At 44.9% G+C, this 24,582-nt stretch overlaps 1 protein-coding gene across 8 annotated transcripts in view; it reads right to left on the bottom strand.

Annotated features, from left to right (window-relative positions):
* Window positions 1-24,582, bottom strand: part of LOC123992838 (neurobeachin-like) — a 342,421-nt gene that overhangs the window by 4,166 nt on the left and 313,673 nt on the right. For 5 of the 8 annotated variants that reach the window (XM_046294393.1, XM_046294397.1, XM_046294394.1 and 2 more), the window contains 7 exons: window positions 19,365-19,454; window positions 18,216-18,408; window positions 14,979-15,050; window positions 13,000-13,155; window positions 12,577-12,747; window positions 2,704-2,805; window positions 706-902 (listed from right to left, as the gene is read on the bottom strand). In XM_046294393.1, coding sequence (XP_046150349.1) covers window positions 706-902; window positions 2,704-2,805; window positions 12,577-12,747; window positions 13,000-13,155; window positions 14,979-15,050; window positions 18,216-18,408; window positions 19,365-19,454 — 981 coding nt within the window. The remainder of the gene's footprint in view (window positions 1-705; window positions 903-2,703; window positions 2,806-12,576; window positions 12,748-12,999; window positions 13,156-14,978; window positions 15,051-18,215; window positions 18,409-19,364; window positions 19,455-24,582) is intronic. The other 3 variants (XM_046294395.1, XM_046294398.1, XM_046294401.1) reach the window with 1 other exon arrangement.

Below are 24,582 nucleotides of genomic sequence, written 5' to 3'. Positions count from 1 at the left end.
ATATTTAGACCCTAGGCCCTATGTAGTAAACTACTTTAGATATTTAGACCCTAGGCCCTATGTAGTAAACTACTTTAAATATTTAGACCCTAGGCCCTATGTAGTAAACTACTTTAAATATTTAGACCCTAGGCCCTATGTAGTAAACTACTTTAGATATTTAGCCCTATGTAGTAAACCTAGACCCTATGTAGTAAACTACTTTAAATATTTAGAGGCCCTATGTAGTAAACCTTTAAATATTTAGGCCCTATGTAGTAAACTACTTTAGATATTTAGACCCTAGGCCCTATGTAGTAAACTACTTTAGATATTTAGACCCTAGGCCCTATGTAGTAAACTACTTTAGATATTTAGACCCTAGGCCCTATGTAGTGCACTAAGTTTGAATACTGCTGTCCAACAATGATTACAAACACAATTTACTGAGCTTGAGCAATTCAGATTTAAAAAAGGGGTGTGAGGACCTATGCAATCAAGAATGCAATCAAGATATCTTAATTTAAATATATATATATTATTATTCATTTGGAGAATGTTATATAATTCTCTTTCACTTTTACAATGTGGAGTAGGTTCTGTAGATCGGTGGAAAACCTCCCCAATTGAATCCCTTTTTTATATTTCATTTTCAGACAGTAAAATGTGAAGACTGTGTAAGGTGTGTAGACTTTTACTAGGCACATATTGTGTCTGTGGTCTTACCCGTGTTGAGTCGTTGACCTCCATCTGAGCCAGTAGTTTTCCATTGATGCTGAAGTTACAGAAACGTCCTCTCTCGTAGCAGATAATACAGTGGCCCTCGCTGGACACGGATATGAGGCGGGGACACAGGCAGTTATCTGGGCCCTCCAGGGCCCGCAGCAGGTCCCCTGTTATAGTGTGGACCAGACACGGACCCTCTGGAGGGAGAGCAAGATAGAGTTACACACGAACACACACGGACGTATGCACACACACTGTTTCAAGAATGTTACTCAACATTCCACTCCTAACTGAGATACTCAACATTCCACTCCTAACTGAGATACTCAACATTCCACTCCTAACTGAGATAACTCAACTATGTACTGTGGCATGTGACATTACAATCCTATCAGCCAACTCAAATACACCATATAAACAAAAGTATGTGGACACCCTTTCAAATTAGTGGATTGGGCTATTTTAGCCACACACGTTGCTGACAGGTGTATAAAATGAGCACACAGCCATGCAATCTCCATAGACAAATATTGGCAGACGAATGGCCTTACTTAAGAACTCAGTGACTTTCAACGTGGCACCATCATAGGATACCACCTTTCCAACCTGTCAGCTTATCAAATTTCTGCCCTGCTAGAGCTGCCCCGGTCAACTGTAAGTGCTGCTATTGTGAGGTGGAAACGTCTAGGAGCAACAACGGCTCTGCCGCAAAGTGGTAGGCCACACAAGCTCACAGAAATGGACCGCCAAGTTCTGAAGTGTGCAGCACGTAAAAATCATCTGTCCTCAGTTGCAACACTCACTACTGAGTTCCAAACTGCCACTGGAAGCAATGTCAGTATAATACATTTTTGTTGAGAGCTTCAAGACATGGGTGTCCATAGCCGAGCAGCCAACTACAAGACTAAGATCACCATACTCAATGCCAAGCGTAGAATGGAGTGGTGTAAAGCTCTCCGCCATTAGACTCTGGAGCAGTGGAAACGCGTTCTCTGGAGTGACGCTTCGCCATGTGGCAGACCGACGGACGAATCTGGGTTTGGCTGATGCCGCTACCCAAAAGTATGTGGACACCTGCTCGTCGAACATCTCATTCCAAAATGATGAGCATTAACATGGAGTTGGTCCCCCCTTTTCCAGATGGGGAGACCAACTTCATCTGGAAAAGGGGAGACCAACTTCATCTGGAAAAGGGGGGACCAACTCCAGAGAACGCATTTCCACTGCTCCAGAGTCCAATGGCGATGAGCTTCACACCACTTCAGCAGACACTTGGCATTGCACATGGTGTTCTTAGGCTTGTGTACGGCTGCTCGGCCATGGAAACCCATTTCATGAAGCTCTGAACAAAAAGTTATTGTGCTGACATTGTTTCCAGTAACAGTTAGGAACTCAGTAGTGATTGTTGCAACCGAGGACAGACAATTTTTTACACACTAGGCGCTTAAGCACTCGGTGGTCCCGTTCTGTGAGCTTGTGTGGCCTACCACTTTGCGGCAGAGCCGTTGTTGCTCCTACACGTTTCCACTTCACAATAACAGCACTTACAGTTGACCTGGGTGGCTCTAGCAGGGCAGAAATTTGACGAACTGACTTGTTGAAAAGGTGGCATCCTATGACTGTGCCGCGTTAAAAGTCCTTCAGTAATACCATTCTACTGCCAGTGTTTTCTATGGAGATTGCATGGCTGTGTGGTCGATTTTATACACATGTCAGCAACATAAGTGGCTGACAGCCAAATCCACTTATCTGAAGGGGTGTCCACATACTTTATTTAAATGTATGTTTTTTTTAAAATACTGTGACTTCAATTTTATAGTACTTCTTTCTATAGTGCCTTGGGTGCGAGAAAAGCACTTTATAAACAAGATTAATCATTATTATTAGATGAAGAAGATAGTGCACTACTTTGGAACAGAGCCATATGGGACCTGGTCAAAAGAAGTGCACTACACAGGGAATAGAGTGCCATTTGGGACTCAGGCTGTCTCTGCTGACCTTTGGCTCCACTGATGACCAGTCCCAGCTCGGCACACACAGAGACACACACCACCTCATGGTCATGGCCGGTCAGCACAGCTCGCGGTGCCGGGTAGTCACCTGGAACACAACAGTTGGGTTTTATTAAGGACAACATACCATGGCTTGGGATCGTTGCAACAGAGCGCACTTCACTGGGGGATGCACTTATTAGGAGCGATTGAGAAGAATGTAACTTTATGAAATAAGAGCATTCACCAGGACTCAAATGTGTTGTTATGTTGATAAATAACTGACCACAGACATTGTGAGAGTGACACCCACCCAGCTGCTTCTAGCGAGGTTCTTGTCAATTGTCATATAAATGTTGTGACGGCAGATCATCCCTTCCCCAACCACCCTCCCCTCACACTGTCCCATGATTGATGACGGCTGGGGGAGAGGCTAGTGAAGGGAGGTCCTGGACACCTGGAGTCACTCCCCTTCTCAACCCTCTCTCCTCTCCTCCCTTCTACTCCCTTCCACCCCTCTCTCCTCTCACCCCATAATATGTCCTTTCCTTCCTCTCTCCTCTCATCCCTCTTTCTTCTCCCCTCTCCTCCCTTTCACCCCTCTCTCTTCTCCAGTCCCTTAGAGGGTAGGACCAGAACAGACCTGTCAGTTCCAGGACAGTGTGAGGCCTCCAGAGAGACCACGGACTCATCCAGCTCACATGCCCTACAAAAGATTCAATCAGCCTACACTGAGCCCCCCCAAACCAGCCAACACAACCTCCCCACCCTGCCTCACATTGCAGTGGTATGGGCCGGGCTGGGCCTGAGAAGCAGGTGGGGGATTGAGCTGGAAGTCATGTTAATGACCAGGGGCCTCATTTATCAAGAATGCGTACATTTCTCAACAAATTCTGAGCAACGGATAAATGGTAGCCTAATATGTGTTTTGTAGCGGGAATAAAAGTCTACATGAGATCTCCTTACCAATGGAAAATGCATCTGTTTTATCATTAGGCATATGTTTTAATGTTTTTATTAGCCTACCATTATTATCATTCCTGTGTATCAAACGCCTCCATTTCCCTCAAAAGAACAATATTTGCTTGCACTGCAGTTTATCAACCACTAGACGTGGTGAATACTCATGATCTGATAGTTGCATGGAGATAAGCAAAGTTTCCCATCAAGTTCAACATTGATAAATGTTGATAAAACACCTTTGTGGGAAAACTGGCGCAGGCAAGCTTTAGTCTTTTCTGTGGGCTGACTGGGCACGGACCTTTGATAAATGAGGCCTGAGGTGTTTAAGGACACATGCAGGCTGGTGTACATTAGAGGGCACTGTCCTCTTCCTGCCAAGGGTTACAACATCTTCAACTCTGTCATACATGAGTCATATAATACTCTTCTACCTAGATTGCTGTGAACTGAAGTCTGACAAAAAGTATTGTTGTTCATCTTAAAATTGTATCGGAAATTATGATTAACTGCTTTATTAATAATACAACTAAATAGCTCAAATACAGTACCAGTCAAAAGTTTGGACACGCATACTCGTTCATACTCGTTCATACTCGTTCATACTCGTTCATACTCATTTCTTAATTTTTAAAACTATTTTCTACATTGTAGAATAATAGTGAAGACATTAAAACTATGAAATAACGCATATGGAATCATGTAGTAACCAAATCAAAATGTATTTTAAATTTGAGATTCTTCAAGGTAGCCACCTTTTGCCTTGATGACAGCTTTGCACACTCTTGGCATTCTCAGAACCAGCTTCATGAGGTGGTCACCTGGAATGCATTTCACTTAAACATGTGTGCCTTGTTAAAAGTTCATTTGTGGAATTGAATGCGTTTGAGCCAATCCCTTGTGTTGTGACAAGGTACGGGTGGTATACAGAAGATAGCCCTATTTGGTAAAAGACCAAGTCCATATTATAGCATGAACAGCTCAAAAAGCAAAGAGAAAATGACAGTCCATCCCTACGTTAAGACATGAAGGTCAGCCAAAATATCAAGAACTTTGAACGTTTCTTCAAGTGCAGTCGCAAAAACCATCTTGCGCTATGATGAAACTGTCTCTCATGAGGACCGCCACAGAAAAGGAAGACACAGCGTTAACTCTGCTGCAGCAGAGGATAAGTTCATTAGAATTACCAGCCTCAGAAATTGCAGCCCCAATAAATGCTTCACGGAGTTCAAGTAACAGACACATCTCAACATCAACTGTTCAGAGGAGACTGAGTCAGGCCCTCATGGTCGAATTGCTGCAAAGAAACCACTACTAAAGGACACCAAAAATAAGAGACTTGCTTGGGCCAAGAAACATGAGCAATGGACATTAGACTGGTAGAAATCTGTCTTTTGGTGTAATGAGTCCAAATTGGAGATTTTTGGTTCCAACCGCTGTGTCTTTGTGAGATTTTTTTATTTATTTTATTTTACCTTTATTTAACCAGGCAAGTCAGTTAAGAACAAATTCTTATTTTCAATGACGGCCTAGGAACAGCGGGTTAACTGCCTGTTCAGGGGCAGAATGACAGATTTGTTGTACCTTGTCAGCTCAGGGGTTTGAACTTGCAACCTTCCGGTTACTAGTCCAACTGTCAGGACCTGGTTACGAACCCGGGTCTCCGGAGTGAGAAACAGTCACTTAACCAACTGAGCCACGAATAGTCGGCAGAACCCAGAAGATGAGGCAGACACAGCAGTACTTGAGACGGTGTATTTAATGAAGTAAAAAGTGAAGTTCTTCAGGAAAACATGTAACTCCACAACCTCAAAAGGAATCCTACAAGAACAAATGTAATCCTCCAAGACAAAAAAAGGTAAATCCACAAGGTGCAAGGTAAAGCACAAAAAGCCTCAAAAGATACTCAAAAAAACAAACAAACAAGAACAAAAAACAGAATTCCACAAGAGAGTCCACCGGGATCAACAAGAGTTCTCAGAGTACTAGGGCTGGGTGCTAACATACAAACACAGAGCAAAGAACAGAGGAAAACAAAAGGGTTTAAATACAATCAGGGGAAACGAGGCACAGGTGCAAATAATAATGGGGATCAAGGGAAAACAAAAGGTCAAAAGGCACAATGGGGGCATCTAGTGACCAAAAACCGGAACAACCCTGGCCAAATCCTGACACCAACGCTCTAACCCAGTGGTTCTTAACCTGGGTTCGATCGAACCCCAGGGGTTCGGTGAGTCAGTCTCAGGGGTTCGGCGGAGGTCAAGACAAACATCCGATTCATATGATTCGTGATGACCCGCTCCGCTTGGCCATCATTGGCTGCAGGTGATCACGCTACATCACTTGGCCTATCTGTGCTGCAGGGAATTTGGCGCGCTCAGTTTGTGACTGTGGTGATGGTATGTCTTGTGATTTCTTTCTTAATATTTTAATCCCTTCATACTTACTATGTCGAGCAAAAAAAGAAAGTGGTCGGACGAATATGTACAATATGGATTTACATGTATAACCGAGCGTGATGGGAGTCAATGTCCTAACTGCATGATTTGCAATGCCAAGTTGAGCAATTCTAGTCTAGCACCGGCAAAACTAAGAGAACACTTCCTTAAGCTGCATGGAGATGGAAAATACAAGAACACAACACTCGCTGAATTCAAGGTGAAGAGAGCCAGATTCGATGAAAAGGCTACTCTGCCTGTTCTCGGCTTTGTACCCATCAACAAACCGATCCTCACAGCAAACGGTTGCTTACCTGATCGCAAAGCAGGGCAAACCACACACCATTGGTGAAACACTCATAAAACCAGCTGTGTTGAAGATGGCGAATATCATGCTGGGAAAAGAGTTAAGTTATCCCAAATTTCTCTTTCAAATGACACCATCAGCGACAGAATAGAGGACATGAGCAAAGACATCTTGGCTCAAAGTTGCAGATCTGATTTCAAGCCCGGCAAAATTCAGCCTTCAACTCGACGAGACCACAGACGTTTCCAATCTAAGCCAGCTTGCTGTATTCGTGCGCTACGTGAAAGACGACGTGATAAAAGAAGAATTTTTATTTTGTAAGCCTCTTACAACAACAACTAAGGCAGCCGATGTGAAGAAACTTGTGGATGACTTCTTCAAAGACAACAATCTTTCGTGGGATATGGTTTCTGCAGTTTGTTCGGATGGAGCTCCAGTCATGCTGGGAAGAAAGTCTGGTTTTGGTGCGCTAGTGAAAGCCGATGCACCACACATCATTGTTACGCATTGTATTCTGCACAGGCATGCGTTGGCAACAAAAACCTTGCCTCCAAAACTGGCAGAAGTATTAAAAATTGTAGTGGAATGCGTGAACTATGGAACTAGTGCTCTGCGGCATCGCATCTTCAGTGAGCTGTGTAAAGAAATGGGCTCTGAATTCGAGGTACTTCTGTACCATTCTAACGTTAGGTGGTTATCCCGGGGACAGGTGCTGAATCGTGTTTTTGCCGTGCGTGTGGAATTAGCCCTGTTTTTGCAAGAGCACCAACATTGTCATGCAGATTGCTTCAAAAATTCTGAGTTCATTCTCATTTTAGCGTACATGGCCGATATCTTCGCAGCTCTCAATCATCTCAATCAAAAGATGCAGGGCGGTGGAGTCAACATCATCGAAGCGGAGGAAAACCTGAAGGCTTTTCAAAAAAAGCTACCGTTATGGAAACGACGAACAGAGAACAATAACTTTGCAAACTTTCCCCTGCTGGACGACTGTGTAAGTAAGATCGAAGATGTATCTGGAATCAGAGACATTTCTGTACCCGCTGAACTGAAGCAAGCAATAGCCACGCACTTAGATGAGCTTGCAAAGTCTTTCGACGGATACTTCCCTACAAGAGAGTCATATCCAGCATGGGTGAGACAGCCGTTCACGTTTAGTGTTGAGACAACAGATGTCAATGATGAATACCTCGATGAAATCATTGAAATTCAGCAGAGCCAGGTTCAACAGCAACTCTTCAGAACAACAACGCTTTCAACGTTTTGGTGTCAACAAATGGTTACCCTGTTATTGCTAAGAAAGCTCTGGAGATTTTCATACCGTTTGTTACAACATATCTTTTGCGAGCAATCCTTTTCGAGGATGCTGGACATAAAAAACGAAGAAAAGGAACAGACTTTGTTGCGAAAATGACATGAGAGTGGCACTTGCCAAGGTGAACGCATTTCTGAACTGGTCTCTGAAAGGCAACAGCAGAAGTCACACTGATTTGCAGTAAATATTCATTATTATGTTTTTGTTTTTGTGAAAATGATAATCTGTGTGAAAATGTTTTGATGATTTTGTTCTTTGAAAACAGTGATGTTGATGCACGGTTCATTTTGTGCACCAGTCAAATATATACCTATGTTTTGAATTAGATTTGGATAAACAGGTTAATGTCAAGCCCTGCATGTTTCAAAAGTCTCATGGAGTGTAGTGCTTTTACACCTGCATTGTTTGCTGTTTGGGGTTTTAGGCTGGGTTTCTGTACAGCACTTTGAAACGAAGGGCTATATAAATAAATTTGATTTGATTTGATTTGATTTTTTTTTTCAATTAAGAAGGGTTCGGTGAATGCGCATATGAAACTGTTGGGGTTCAGTACCTCCAACAAGGTTAAGAACCACTGCTCTAACCACTAGGCTACCCTGCCGCCCCAGCAGAGTAGGTGAATGGATGATCTCCGCATGTGTGGTTCCCACCATGAAGCATAGAGGAGGAGGTGAGATGGTGCTTTGCTGGTGACACTGTCTGTGATTTATTTAGAATTCAAGGCACACTTAACCAGCATGGCTAAAACAGCATTCTGCAGTGATACGCCATCCCATCTGGTTTGCACTTAGTGGAACTATCATTTGTTTTTCAACAGGACAATGACCCAAAACACACCTCCAGGCGGTGTAAGGGTTATTTGACCAAGAAGGAGAGTGACGGAGTGCTGCATCAGATGACTTTTCCTCCACAATCACCTGACCTCAACCCAATTGAGATGGTTCGGGATGACTTGGACAGCAGTGTGAAGGAAAAGCAGCCAACAAGTGAAGATGATATGTAGGAACTCCTTCAAGACTTTTGGAAAAGCATTACAGGTGAAGCTGGTTGAGAGAATACTAAGAGTGTGCAAAGCTGTCATCAAGGCAAAATCTAAAATATATTTTAATTTGTTTAACACTTTTGGTTACTACATGACTCCATATGTGTTATTTCATAGTTTTGATGTCTAAACTATTATTTTACAATTTAGAAAAAAGAAAAAAAAGAAAAACCCTTGAATGACTAGTTGTGTCCAAACTTTTGACTGGTACTGTAGGTAGCTACTGAAGACCACTATGTGTTTCATCTATAGTGAATAACTTATTAAATGTTCACTGAAAAAACTGATATCAAACATCCTGGTTTGATTGATTAGTTAAAGTTCTCCATAGAAGAAACCTTCCTTTGTTAGGGAAGGTGCACAGTACAGTAAGCATTGTGTGTGTGGGTGTGGGTGTGTGTGTGTACCATGGGAGTGTTTTCTCCTGCAGTATAGTGCTGCAGCACCCTCTATTAATTGGAACAAACCAAGCTGAAATTCTTAATTATCTTCAGTAAGATAATGAGAAAAACACTCACCTCAACCACAGCCTCATGTGACACCAGTTCATGCACAGCACACACATACATTATATATATGAACACACACACACACACACACACACACACACACACACACACACACACACACACACACACACACACACACACACACACACACACACACACACACACACACACACACACACACACACACACACACACACACACACACACACACACACACACCAGAAGTGGTTGTTTTGAACACAGATAATTAGTGAGTATGAGGAACTAAGTGAGAAGAGCAGCAGAAATCAAATCACACTCTGGAGCTGAATAGCAAGACATCTGGAGTATTTACTGGAACGCAAGTGACACACACCAGTGTTATGTGCGGGCCCCAGGGGGCCTGGCCCGCCCTTCCCCGACTAAATAAAATATTGAAATAATGATAATTTATTTGACTGAGATGCGCACCGACAGAAAGATGCATTAATCTCAGATAAAGCACCTGAGTGAGCAAAACACCACCCCTCTGTCTCTGTATGTGTAGACCACGATTTGGGAAATCTTTTTGTATCCAAATCCGGCTTTAAACTTCTTCACAACAGTATCTCGGACCTGCCTGGTGTGTTCCTTGTTCTTCATGACGCTCTCTGCGCTTTTAACAGACCTCTGAGACTATCACAGTGCAGGTGCATTTATACGGAGACTTGATTACACACAGGTGGATTGTATTTATCATCATTAGTCATTTAGGTCAACATTGGATCATTCAGAGATCCTCACTGAACTTCTGGAGAGAGTTTGCTGCACTGAAAGTAAAGGGGCTGAATACTCTGTCCATAGGACAACAATCAGTCGTATATTGCACAAATCTGGCCTTTATGGAAGAGTGGCAAGAAGAAAGCCATTTCTTAAAGATATCCATAAAAAGTGTTGTTTAAAGTTTGCCACAAGCCACCTGGGAGACACACCAAACGTGGAAGAAGGTGCTCTGGTCAGATGAAACCAAAATTGAACTTTTTGGCAACAATGCAAAACGTTATGTTTGGCGTAAAAGCAACACAGCTCATCACCCTGAACACACTATCCCCACTGTCAAACATGGTGGTGGCAGCATCATGGTTTGGGCCTGCTTTTCTTCAGCAGGGACAGGGAAGATGGTTAAAATTGATGGGAAGATGGATGGAGCCAAATATAGTAATAACATTATATAAGGTAGCATTGTTTAAAGTGGCTAGTGATATATTTACATCATTTCCATCAATTCCCATTATTAAAATGGCTGGAGTTGGGTCAGTGTCAATGACAGTGTGTTGGCAGCAACCACTCAGCTATTTAACAGTCTCAATGTCGGTCCCAGATGCACCTGTGGCTGGATTTAGGAGCCATTCTGGAAGAAAACCTGATGGAGTCTGCAAAAGACCTGAGCCTGGGACGGAGATTTGTCTTCCAACAAGACAATGATCCAAAACATAAAGCAAAATCTACAATGGAATGGTTCAAAAATAAACATATCCAGGTGTTAGAATGGCCAAGTCAAAGTCCAGACCTGAATCCAATCGAGAATCTGTGGAAAGAACTGAAAACTGCTGTTCACAAATGCTCTCCATCCAACCTCACTGAGCTTGAGCTGTTTTGCAAGGAGGAATGGGAAAAAAATTCAGTCTCTCGATGTGCAAAACTGATAGGGACATACCCCAAGCGACTTACAGCTGTAAACGCAGCAAAAGGTGGCGCTACAAAGTATTAACTTAAGGGGGCTGAATAATTTTGCACGCCCAATTTTTCAGTTTTTGATTTGTTAAAAAAGTTTGAAATATCCAATAAATGTCGTTCCACTTCATGATTGTGTCCCACTTGTTGTTGATTCTTCACAAAAAAATACAGTTTTATATCTTTATGTTTGAAGCCTGAAATGTGGCAAAAGGTCGCAAAGTTCAAGGGGGCCCGAATACATTCGCAAGGCACTGTATCTGACGCTGTCTGGACAAAAGGACTATGGCATGTCATACTTTTTCTGGCCAGACAGCATCAGATACATGGGCTACATATAGTAAGACCGAGTGGCGCTGTTTCGTCCGCTAGTTTCTGCAGCGAGGAAGAAGCCCAATGCGTTTCTATGGGCACAATATGCAGACCTAAACTTGTTGAAAGGCATTATATACAGATCTCTGGTTTCAGCCCCTTGAACATTAGAAAGGAAAGTTGTCAGGGTGCACAGTGCACTGTTCGGAGGCCGGCTTCCCCTAACGTAAAAATGATATCATTACTCCTGTCTAAATAAAAATCATTTAAAAGTCCTTACCAGAGAGCTTGACTTAGCCACAGAGCATCATTGGCTCCTTGTTTTTTAAATAGCCTATGCTTATTTGCGAAGCCAGAATTGGTGCAGTGTGCGCGGCTATAGGCCAGGCTGAACATTGAGTTGCGTCTGTCAGTGAATAGCATCTTAAATGTGTTGAGATAATCTGTCTTGAGTACAAGAAGGAGGGGCATGCACTAAACTCTACTGAATGTTCTCTGCTGTCTCTCGCCAAATCTTACACAGTCATTGTTTCATTGTGTGAATTGTTTGCCCTTTGATTGTGGATTTTTATTAAATCAACATTACATACACACTGTTCAAAAGTTTGGGGTCACTTAGAAATGTCCATGTTTTTTTAAAGACAAGCACATTTTTTTGTCCATTAAAATAACATCAAATAGATCAGAAATACAGTGTAGATAGACGTTGTTAATGTGGTACATGACTATTGCAGCTGGAAGCAGCTGATTTTTTATGGAATATCTACATAGTCGTACAAGAGGCCCATTATCAGCAACCATCACTCCTGTGTTCCGATGGCACATTGTGTTAGCTAGTCCAAGTTGATCATTTTACAAGGCTAAATGAAAACACTTTTGCAATTATGTTAGCACAGCCGAAAACGATTAAACCATTAACAACAGTTGAAGGAAAAAAACGGGCCCGCCTATAGAAATCAAAAGGCAGTCCAACTGATTCAATCTGGAATCACCCCCGCTCCCTGTCTCTGTCCATCATTCCATAACAAGAGTGGAAACCATCATTTTCACTGCTGATCAAAGAATGCTTCTATTAATATAATAATCTACCTTGATGAACTACAGCTCCACGACGAAGTGCTGTAATTCATTTGAGCTGATATGAAGAGCTTCCTCTCTCTACCCTTGAACAGAGGGCAACTACTGGCTTCAGCTCATGGACAGGACTGTTACACTGTGTGTGTGTCTGTGTGTGTGTTTGTGTATGTCTGTCTCTGTCTGTTTTTGTGTGTGTGCATGTGAGTGTGAGTGTGTGTTCAGACTTACTGTTGTTGGGGTTGTCTCCTATGATGTGGTGTCGTCCGCTCCAGTACCACAGTAGCAGAGTAGCGTCTCTGGACCCTGACACGATGTAGCAGTCTCCCCCGATGTAGCTCTCTGACCGGGCCAGACACGTCACCACGTCCCAGTGGCCAAACACTATCTGGGTCAGCTTACCTGCAGGACAGAGAGAGCAATATAAAGTATTGTAGACGTACAGTAGTAATAAGGTAGTAGTATTATATGGTCTGTACTATTATCTGGGTCAGCTTACCCGCACAGAGACAGTATTATGATTTAAACCTTTGTGTCTAGGCCTACTGTGTGGAAGTAGTACAGTGTAATATAGTAGTAGTATAGTACTACAGTAGTATAGTAGTATTATGGTGGTACTATAGTAGCGAGTAGTACCATGGTAGTTAGTATTACCTGTCTCGGTGGAGTAGACTCTGAAACTCTTGTCCCAGAAGCCACAGACCAGGATGTAGCGGTTGTCGGCGGTAACCACAAAGCAGTGTGTGTTGATCTGGATGCTCTGATCCACCAGGTCTGTGATCTGACGCTTGTTACTCCCAGAGTTGTTGGCTACACACCCACACAGAGGGATAACTTAGTTAGTATTCAGTACAATGGTCTGGTCTGGCCTCAGGGTTACACTCACCAATCAGAGGGATAACTTGGTCAGTATTCAGTACAATGGTCTGGTCTGGCCTGAGGGATACACTCACCAATCAGAGGGATAACTTGGTCAGTATTCAGTACAATGGTCTGGTCTGGCCTGAGGGTTACACTCACCAATCAGAGGGATAACTTGGTCAGTATTCAGTACAATGGTCTGGTCTGGCCTCAGGGTTACACTCACCAATCAGAGGGATAACTTGGTCAGTATTCAGTACAATGGTCTGGTCTGGCCTCAGGGTTACACTCACCAATCAGAGGGATAACTTAGTTAGTATTCAGTACAATGGTCTGGCCTGGCCTGAGGGTTACACTCACCAATCAGAGGGATAACTTGGTCAGTATTCAGTACAATGGTCTGGTCTGGCCTCAGGGTTACACTCACCAATCAGAGGGATAACTTGGTCAGTATTCAGTACAATGGTCTGGCCTGGCCTGAGGGTTACACTCACCAATCAGAGGGATAACTTAGTTAGTATTCAGTACAATGGTCTGGCCTGGCCTCAGGGTTACACTCACCAATCAGAGGGATAACTTAGTTAGTATTCAGTACAATGGTCTGGTCTGGCCTCAGGGTTACACTCACCAATCAGAGGGATAACTTAGTTAGTATTCAGTACAATGGTCTGGCCTGGCCTGAGGGTTACACTCACCAATCAGAGGGATAACTTGGTCAGTATTCAGTACAATGGTCTGGCCTGGCCTCAGGGTTACACTCACCAATCAGAGGGATAACTTAGTTAGTATTCAGTACAATGGTCTGGCCTGGCCTCAGGGTTACACTCACCAATCAGAGGGATAACTTGGTCAGTATTCAGTACAATGGTCTGGCCTGGCCTCAGGGTTACACTCACCAATCAGAGGGATAACATAGTTAGTATTCAGTACAATGGTCTGGCCTGGCCTCAGGGTTACACTCACCAATCAGAGGGATAACTTAGTTAGTATTCAGTACAATGGTCTGGTCTGGCCTCAGGGTTACACTCACCAATCAGAGGGATAACTTAGTTAGTATTCAGTACAATGGTCTGGCCTGGCCTCAGGGTTACACTCACCAATCAGAGGGATAACTTAGTTAGTATTCAGTACAATGGTCCGGTCTGGCCTGAGGGTTACACTCACCAATCAGAGGGATAACTTGGTCAGTATTCAGTACAATGGTCTGGTCTGGCCTCAGGGTTACACTCAACAATCAGAGGGATAACTTAGTCAGTATTCAGTACAATGGTCTGGTCTGGTCTGGCCTCAGGGTTACACTCACCAATCAGAGGGATAACTTGGTCAGTATTCAGTACAATGGTCTGGTCTGGCCTCAGGGTTACACTCACCAATCAGAGGGATAACTTAGTTAGTATTCAGTACAATGGTCTGGCCTGGCCTCAGGGTTACACTCACCAATCAGAGGGATAACTTAGTTAGTATTCAGTACAATGGTCTGGCCTGGCCTGAGGGTTACACTCACCAATCAGAGGGATAACTTAGTCAGTATTCAGTACAATGGTCTGGCCTGGCCTGAGGGTTACACTCACCAATCAGAGGGATAACTTAGTCAGTATTCAGTACAATGGTCTGGCCTGGCCTGAGGGTTACACTCACCAATCAGAGGGATAACTTAGTCAGTATTCAGTACAATGGTCTGGCCTGGCCTGAGGGTTACACTCACCAATCAGAGGGATATCTTGGTCAGTATTCAGTACAATGGTCTGGCCTGGCCTGAGGGTTACACTCACCAATCAGAGGGTCCATCTCTATGGGCAGGTGGTGGGCCTGTTCCAGGGAGTAACCTGGCGCTCCTCTCAAACCTGGAAACACACACACACATTTCACATGTATGTCACACAAACAGGTACACACACACAAGTATGCACGCACACACATACACACACCCTGAACACCTGCTCCATGGTTAGAGGTTGGTTCATGAAGGTTTCCATGAAGCTTATTGATTTCTGTTCCTGACTGTCAGGCTGAGAAGAGCTATGATCCCCTGGAGGGCAGAAACACAGCAGTATGCTGGGAATATGAAGCCCTTATTATTCTGCTCATTATTGTTGGAACCCAGAACCCTTTTCTTCTCTCCAACAGAAGAACATTGGAGTTGCAGCTGTGGTCCTTAACGACAGAATGTAAGGCTCTACTCTGGTCCTCAACTCGGTGTGTGTGTGTGTGTGTGTGTGTGTGTGTGTGTGTGTGTGTGTGTGTGTGTGTGTGTGTGTGTGTGTGTGTGTGTGTGTGTGTGTGTGTGTGTGTGCTCCGGTGACAGATGTGGAAGTGTGAAGAGAATCTGGTGCAGTTACAGCCTAATTTCCCAGTAAGCTTTCAGGTGACCCTTGATCCTGAGGTGAGTTTGGTTCCTGAGAAGTGTGCATGTGTGTGTGTGTGTTTGTGTTTGTGTTTGTGCGTGTGAATGTGTGTGTGCGTGTGTGTGTGTGTGTGTGTGTGTGTGTGTGTGTGTGTGTGTGTGTGTGTGTGTGTGTGTGTGTGTGTGTGTGTGTGTGTGTGTGTGTGTGTGTGTGTGTGTGTGTGTGTGTGTGTGTGTGTGTGTGTGTACCTTCGTGCTTGTGGGTGTGTTTTTTTCTTTGGAGCGTTGGAGGGTAATGTTGTTCACACATGCCTGAGGACCAACATGTGGAAGCACTCAGTCGCTCTTTACCTGACCAAGGGGTGTAGCAGGGTGGGTAGATATTGTCGTGGCTTGACTTTAACATTAACCTGATGACTGTTATTTATCTAATTACCTAAATATGTTTCATTGTTACCCTATTCAATGAATCGTGTAACAAATAACTCACTAGGATCTGGGGCACCATGAGAGCGGTTCTTTAAAGAGTTACCATCTCCCAAATTAAACTCGAAAGGTCTTTACCTATCACGTCTATAAAACAGTCAACTTATTCATCATAACCTTGTATCATATCATTATTCTGTCGTAACCTCCTTGCATCTGCAAAAAACAGAGCCTTACTTATTCAGTACAACACAAGTTGATTTAATTAATTATTTACTAGCTAATTAAATGGTAACACAGGATAAACATACACTAGAAACAGGTCCCTGGCGGAATGACAACAATATGGCTGCTTGTTATAAAAGAGATGGAGGGATGGGGGGCAAAGATGGGCAGAGACACTTAACCTTGGTACATTTAGAAACTACTCTCACTTACAGTAATCATATACTTTGCACATGAACCGCCACCCTTTTTGAGCAAGAAATCATGAATGTATTTACATAATATATAATAATAATAATAGTAATATATCGGATCTCTCTCGGTGGACCGGACCTTGGAAAGGGGGTTGGGCTTTTACGTGGCAAGCTTGTAAGGCTCTGATTGTTCCAAAATGGTTCCAACAAGTCTTCTTTTTTTGTTCTTCTCTGTAGTTTCCGGTATCTGGTGACTTGCAGTGTAGTCCTGAACAGAACTACAATAGATTTTTCTTCCATTCACTCCTGAAGATGCTTCTTTGAAGATAGGCTAGCCAGCCGGGTCGATGGTTCCCAATGAGGTGGTGAGAGTAACGTAATATGATGGTTTGAGCAGAGAAACGTTAGTAGAATGGTCCCACTTAAATTTGCTTTCGAAGATACTTTACTTAGGACAGCTAATCAGCCGTACCAGTGATTGTCCGAGAGGTGAGTTTATCATCTCTACCTGTGTTGATATTCAAAGTTCAGACCACTTTAAATGTGCAGCTGCATCTCAACGTTTTTCTGGTCTGACATGTTAATCCTTAACCCAGTTTGTTCAAAAGGACGGTTCCATCAGGCTGACACGCTCTCTGACCTCACTCAGGGGCGTGACTTGTCACTGTGCAAAGTTTATGTAACACAATTATCTCTTATGGCTCCTAAAATGGTTTGTCCAGACTCAGGCTGTTACAGACCCAGGCTGCTACAGACCCAGGCGGTTACAGACCCAGACTGTTACAGACCCAGGCTGCTACAGACCCAGGCTGCTACAGACCCAGGCTGCTACAGACCCAGGCTGCTACAGACCCAGGCTGTTACAGACCCTGGCTGCTACAGACCCAGGCTGTTACAGACCCAGGCTGTTACAGACCCTGGCTGCTACAGACCCAGGCTGTTACAGACCCAGGCTGCTACAGACCCAGGCTGCTACAGACCCAGGCTGTGTAGGCCCTGGTTGGTAAGGAGGGGTTTTACAGGGCCACTGCTGTGGTAGGTAGCACATGTGGTGGAACACGCAATTAGTTTTACAAGAGCATGTGTGTTCTGGCATATGTGTGTGTGTGTGTGTGTGTGTGTGTGTGTGTGTGTGTGTGTGTGTGTGTGTGTGTGTGTGTGTGTGTGTGTGTGTGTGTGTGTGTGTGTGTGTGTGTGTGTGTGTGTGTGTGTGTGTGTGTGTGTGTGTGTGTGTGTGTGTGTGTGCGCGCGCATGTACACTACCGTTCATAGTTTGGGGTCACTTAGAAATGTCCTTGTTTTTGAAAGAAAATCACATTTTTTTGTCCATTAAAATAACATCAAATAGATCAGAAATACAGTGTAGACATGGTTAATGTTGTAAATGACTATTGTAGCTGGAAACGGTACAGAGACCCAATATCAGCAACCATCACTCCTGTGTTCCAATGGCACGATGTGTTAGCTAATCCAAGTTTATCATTTTAAAAGGCTAATTGATCATTAGAAAACCCTTTTGCAATTATGTTAGCACAGCTGAAAACAGTTGTTCTAATTAAAGAAGCAATAAAACTTGCCTTCTTTCGACTAGTTGAGTATCTGGGGCATCAGCACTTGTGGGTTCGATTACAGGTCATTTACAACAATAACAATGTCTATACTGCATTTCTGATCAATTTGATGTTATTTTAATGGACGAAAAAATGTGCTTCTCTTTCAAGAACAAGGACATTTCTAAGTGACCCCCAAACCTTTAAACGGTAGGGTATGTGTGTTCTGGTCTGTGCTTTATGGCCTCTGTGTGTGTGTAGTACCCTCACCGACAGTGTTGTGCCAGCGGTTGACAGCGAACAATCGGCTGCAGGTGACGGTGACAGCGGCAGGGACAGAGAGGTGTGGCAGGGTGTTGGCTGCTACATGTGTCACCGGGGAGTTGGAGGGGAACTTCAACACCATGATCACATCCTGCTGCATCTGGTCCTTGAACATCAGAGGACTCTGGGGAAGGAAACACTATTGAGTAGAAGAGAGGGAGTGTGGAGGATGGAGGGATGGAGGAGGAGGAGGAGAGAGAAGGGGACAGAATGAAGAGAGGTAATTAGTGTGGAGGTTAAATAGGTTTCAGACACAGAAAATCAGGAGAGGAGGGGGATGAGGAAGAGGAAGAGGAAGAGGAAGAGGGGAGAGGGTAGGGGGGAGGAGGACAGGAGGGAGGATGAAGAGGGGAGGGAGGAGGGGGAAGAGAAGGGGGAAGAGGACCTCCCCGACAGTCTGATGGTCAGTCAGACAGACAGACATACATACAGACATATAGGCATATGTCTGTCTGGCAGACACACATTCACAAATACAGAGACAGACAGGGGTTAGAAACATGAGATGGAATTGTTGTTTATAGTACATGAAACATCAGGGACAAGAGTTGTCCATCCATTTGCATGTAACTTCACTTGCAAGTAAAGTCGGGACAACATTTTCCTAATGCTAAATAATGTAGGTCATTTTTGTACTTTGCACAACTATTTTGCACTACAAAAATGTGGCGCTCAGTTTAGTTGACTGTATGGGGATAGCAAAAAGGACTAAACCCACAACACGTCAGACAGCTGTGGTAGAACTGGGTCAGTAGGGGGCACTCTTCCCTCTGCTCTACACAATAGACACATCAACTCCTCACTCAATGGAGCCATTGGAAATATGTTGGAAGCAATGGGGACTGGGGAGTTGAAATGGGGAGTGGAGGACATGGTAGAGAAGAGAGCATAGAGAAACCTACTGGCAAAATATTCTCTCTCCCACCATGGAGAGATGGGACTGCCACACAAACCACAAAGACATTCAAACACATACACACATAAAAGCACAAACGCGCACACACACATACACAGACACACTTGCATGGATACACACGCACACAGATAGACAGAGACGCAGTGGAGAGAATTTTTCCAGCATGCCGTGTGTCTCACCAGGTGCATGGCCGAGCTGCGAGGAGGATGTGGCTCAATGAGCAACTGAGACGGAGTCTGTCCAACAATCAGAATCTGGTTCTCCATCGCCTGAGGAGAGAGGAGAGACGGAAAGGGAGGGAGATAGGGAGAGGAGAGAGGGAGAATAGAGAGAGCAAGGGGGGGGGAGAGAGAGAGAGAGAGAGAGAGAGAGAGAGAGAGAGAGAGAGAGAGAGAGAGAGAGAGAGAGAGAGAGAGAGAGAGAGAGAGAGAGAGAGAGAGAAAGAGAGAGAACGAGCAGGAAGGCGAGGGAGAGAGGGGGGGGTGAGAGAGGGAGAGCGAACAGGAAGGCGGGGGGAGAGAGAGAGGGAGAGAGGATAGAGAGAGCAAGGGAGAGAGAGAGAGAGAGAGAGAGAGAGAGAGAGAGGGCGAGACAGCAGGAAGGCGGGGAAGAGAGAGAGGGAGAGAGGGAGGGAGAGAGGGAGGGAGGGAGAGCGAGTGAGCAGGAAGGAGGGGGAGAGAGAGGGGGAGAAAGGAAGAGAGAGAGGGAGAGCAGGGGAGAGGGTAGAGAGAGAGATAGAGAAAGGGGGAGGAGAGGGGAGGAGAGAAATAATAGAGAGAGGGGGAGACAGAGAGGAGAAAGATGAGAGAGAGGAAGAGGAGAGAAAGAGAGAGAGGCCTGCTGTCACTATCAATATTCATCAAAGTGATGGGTCAATGCGTTACTTGACAATGCAAGCAAATCCCAACTCAGCCATGCCTCCGAGAAGGGTGGTCGTAGAGGGAGGAGAGGGGTGCACTCCCAATCCGCCTGGGTGCTCCCCCTCCCCCCTTCCTCCCCCTTTCCTCCCCCCCTCCGCCTGCAGAGTCATCCAAGTGTTAGTATGGAAGAGACAACCCTTTCCCTATTAACATGCTTCAGTTAACCATTCCCATCCCCATCCCGGGACCCTCCACACTAACGCTAACCTGGATTGACATAATGCTAGGACTGCAGCAGTCCCCACATCCATGTTATTGTGCCTGGAACAAAGGCAGAGAGCAAACACACACACATGCAGGCACACACAAATCAAACACAGCACTAGACAGTACACACCACTCAGTATCTACAGCTTCCATTGGCAACCACATGCCACAGTGGAAGCAGTGTGTTCTGGGTAGAAGGTGATTCTTAGCCAGGACCGTCTACCCATAATACCTGGGTCACTTCCCATCATGCATAGCACCAGATAGGTGAGGACCCTTGGTCAGTTGAACATCGTGGAATGCCAGTGAATGTTTCCTGTGAGTCGTTGGGCGGCGAACACATTTGGCAACCATTATCAGTCAGTGGCTCTTTACTATGCAGTCAGTCAAGTAATAACCTAGTCCCATTATAGCTATTTTAGGTGAGGGCTGGGGTGAGGGTCACCAGTCTGTTCACATAATGAAATCTGAGCCAGAGATCTGAAAGAACCAGAGGGCCATGTGGAAAACATCAGCCTTTTTTCTGACCATTCATTCTATTCCAGAAAAATGTACGGAAGAATTCCTTCTTTTGGTTCTCCAGGAGAACCTTGGCTGTGTACAAGGTGCTCTATTTCTACAGGCAAAGAAAGAATGCGAGCAGAAAGCGCAGGGAGAAAGGGAGAGAAAAATAGCAGGGAGAGAGAGAGTGAGAGAGAGAGAGTGAGAGCGAGAGAGAGAGAGCAGAGTGATTGAAGGTGATCTGAAGAGCATGTTTTCCCCAACCATCCCAAAGCATGCTAATAGCTCTAATACTCTTGGCGGTCAGTGTATCACAAAGTCACGTGCATCTCAAACAGCCATCCTGAAGACTTAACAGGCAGTTCATTCATTTACAACCCGCCTGCTTTAAGGCCCTTCCTGTCTTTTGGCTGATAAGTGACACGTATTGTGTAACTATCTGCTGATATAGCTCCCAGCAACAACCAACCTGCCTGGATGAACACACAGGTTTATCAGCAGCTATCACCGGGGGGCGGCTGGAAGGACAGACAGACAGGTATATCAGCAGTTATCACCGGGGGGGGCCGACGGACGGACAGACAGACAGACAGACAGGTATAGTACGTGGTATAGTACTGACTCATCATACCTGGGAAGTGGGAACTAACTAACACCTGTTCATCAACACCTTAACACCCACATAGAATGAATTCTCCACACACAAAATCAACACGGTTGGGTCATACTAATAGATTGTGTTTTTCTGTGTAGTTGAGATCAGACTTTTGCTCTGGAAGTGTGATGACTGTATGTAGTTGTTGATTATCACATAATTAAATTCTAAAGGGTCTACAAGAAACATTTAAGAACAAACATTAACCAAGGCACTACACGCACCCACACAAAGCCAAAATATATTATTTTGAATTCCATCCTTTCATACACTATTAAAACCTTGATGTGAGGTTATGAAGTTAACACGTTAAGAAGTTAACATTCCCCATTGTCATTGGTGACTTTGAGATGGGCCCGTGTGGACTGGCTGTAGGCAATCCACCACAGACAGAAGTTAGCCTGAAGGGTCTCTGGGAATGACCGTCTCTGAGTTGACATGTGAATTACCGTATGTAGAAGTACACCGGCTTGTCTCTAACAATGTTGTCACAACCACAGCTACCATCACCAGGAATCTGTGTCTTTTAAGTTATGTATAGCTTATCAAGGGATCTTCTTATAGTTGAGGTCAACTATTTAAACACTAGCATGCCAGAGCTGCTACTATGGCTAGGTGACTGCAGTAAGCATTAATGAAAGCAGCTTCAAAGCTTCTGTCATCACAAGGACACCTTCATTGGGCTAGCACACATCCCCCCATGTTGTTTATCCCTTCAATAGGCAGCAATGGGCTTTCTAACTGGAGGCTGTGTGATTGGCTGTCTGCAGGAGAACAGCCTCATTGGGCTAGCACACATCCCCCCATGTTGTTTGTCCCTTCAATAGGCAGCAATGGGCTTTCTAACTGGAGGCTGTGTGATTGGCTGTCATTAGGAGAACACCTTCATTGGGCTAGCACACATCCCCCCCATGTTGTTTATCTCTTCAATAGGCAGCAATGGGCTTTCTAACTGGAGGCTGTGTGATTGGCTGTCTGCAGGAGAACACCTTCATTGGGCTAGCACACATCCCCCCATGTTGTTTATCCCTTCAATAGGCAGTAACGGGCCTTCTAACTGGAGGCTGTGTGATTGGCTGTCGCAGGAGAACACCTTCATTGGGCTAGCACACATCCCCCCCATGTTGTTTATCCCTTCAATAGGCAGCAATGGGCTTTCTAACTGGAGGCTGTGTGATTGGCTGTCTGCAGGAGAACACCTTCATTGGGCTAGCACACATCCCCCCCCATGTTGTTTATCCCTTCAATAGGCAGCAATGGGCTTTCTAACTGGAGGCTGTGTGATTGGCTGTCTGCAGGAGAACACCTTCATTGGGCTAGCACACATCCCCTCATGTTGTTTATCTCTTCAATAGGCAGTAACGGGCTTTCTAACCTGAGGCTGTGTGATTGGCTGTCATTAGGAGAACACCTTCATTGGGCTAGCACACATCCCCCCATGTTGTTTGTCCCTTCAATAGGCAGTAATGGGCTTTCTAACTGAAGGCTGTGTGATTGGCTGTCTGCAGGGGAACAGCCTCACTGATGAATAATTTGTCTGTTTGTGTCTGAGTGACACAGCAGGGTCTGTATCAGGGGGCTGCTGTCATGTTTTCCATAAGAGAAGGCTGTCAGGATCGACATCAAGGCTGCAGTAGGACTCCTGTTCCAGCAGCGCGCCTAGTAGACCTGTCACTGTGCCCTCAGCCAACCACGGCCCGGACACCTGTCTTAGCCAACCACGTCCAGGGCGGCCCGGACAGCCCGAACGCATGTAACAGCAGCAGCCATCAGCTAGTCTAATCTGACACCTAGTCAGATGAATGATTATCTTTCAATCTGACTTTCTAATTCCTTGACATTTTAATGCCATAATTTCAGAGGTTAATGTCAGCGCTGCGGTTGCACCTGCCAGACAGGTATGAACCAGAATCTGCCTGAAGCCAATCAACACATCCTAAAAATGTTCTGGAGCCAATGAACACATCCCAAACTGTTTTGGAGCCTATAAGCACATCCACTCAGAATGGCTGACTGACTGGCTGGCTGGCTGACTAACTGACAGGCTGGCGGGGTCAGCTAAAAGAAAACCATGTTGGGATCCTTTGACTGGGAGCAGCTCCACACATGGCTGCCACCTTATTTCCACCAATACACAGGATCCCACTACTTCCACCATTATCAGGCAAATCGATACTTGTTGTGCGTGCCAAAATGCAGCCTTTTCCCATAGGGCTCTGGTCAAAAGTACTGCACTGTGTAGGGAATAGAGTGCCATTTGGGATGCAGATTTGATGTTTATCTCTAATTGTAGTGCTTATCTGAAGCATTGAACTCTTTCTTCCTTCCGCTACATATCATCTCTCATAGACTCACTTGTTATTTTGCTGACTTGACCTTAGTTTCCTGTTTCTGAGTTAATGACAGACAGTAATGAATTCACCTGCTATGGAGTAAAAATAAGAGGATCAGACGAAGGCCATCAAGGTATTCAGGCGTACCTTCTTTAGTATTTATCATATCTGTTGCATTTAGCTGAGCTAAGTCCTCCCTCCAACACACAGACACACAGACCCATGTTAGAAAGGACACAGCATCAACTGGCCACCACCATTAGGCAGTATGAAGCTACACGGTCAGCTCCCATCCCAACACTATCGCCTCGCAGGGTGGCAGACAGACAGACAGCTTCCAAAACCTCACAGCCGGATGACTCCAATAATTGCCATTGTCTGAAAAAGCCTGAGAGGAAATAATGAAAAGCAAAGCCGTTGTCCATATTGTTTGGTAATTAGGCAGCTGAGTGATTTGCATAGTGGTCACTTGATAGATAAAGGCGGCCCGGGAAGTGACGGGATATAAATGAGTTGTTTTGCAGACGGCAGATGGTGGATATCACAGGGAGAGGAGATCACACTGGAAACACCACACTGCTGCTGCATGCCAGCTGTTACTGGTGTAGTCTCAGCTCCCCTTCTCCTCCTCCTCCTCTCGACCGCTCTACCTCTCTCTCTACCTCAACCTCCCCTTCCCTCTCCTTATCTCTCTCTACCTCCCTCTATCTCTATCTTCTTCTCTCCCTTCCTCTCCCTCTTCCACTCTCTCTCTCTAAATCACTCACTCTCCACCCCCCCC

The sequence above is a fragment of the Oncorhynchus gorbuscha genome, linkage group LG13, assembly GCF_021184085.1.
Source record: "Oncorhynchus gorbuscha isolate QuinsamMale2020 ecotype Even-year linkage group LG13, OgorEven_v1.0, whole genome shotgun sequence".
NCBI classification, from domain to species: Eukaryota; Metazoa; Chordata; class Actinopteri; order Salmoniformes; family Salmonidae; genus Oncorhynchus; species Oncorhynchus gorbuscha.
The sequence above is the reverse complement of the archived record's forward strand: the minus strand, read 5'-3'. Positions and strand labels throughout refer to the sequence as shown.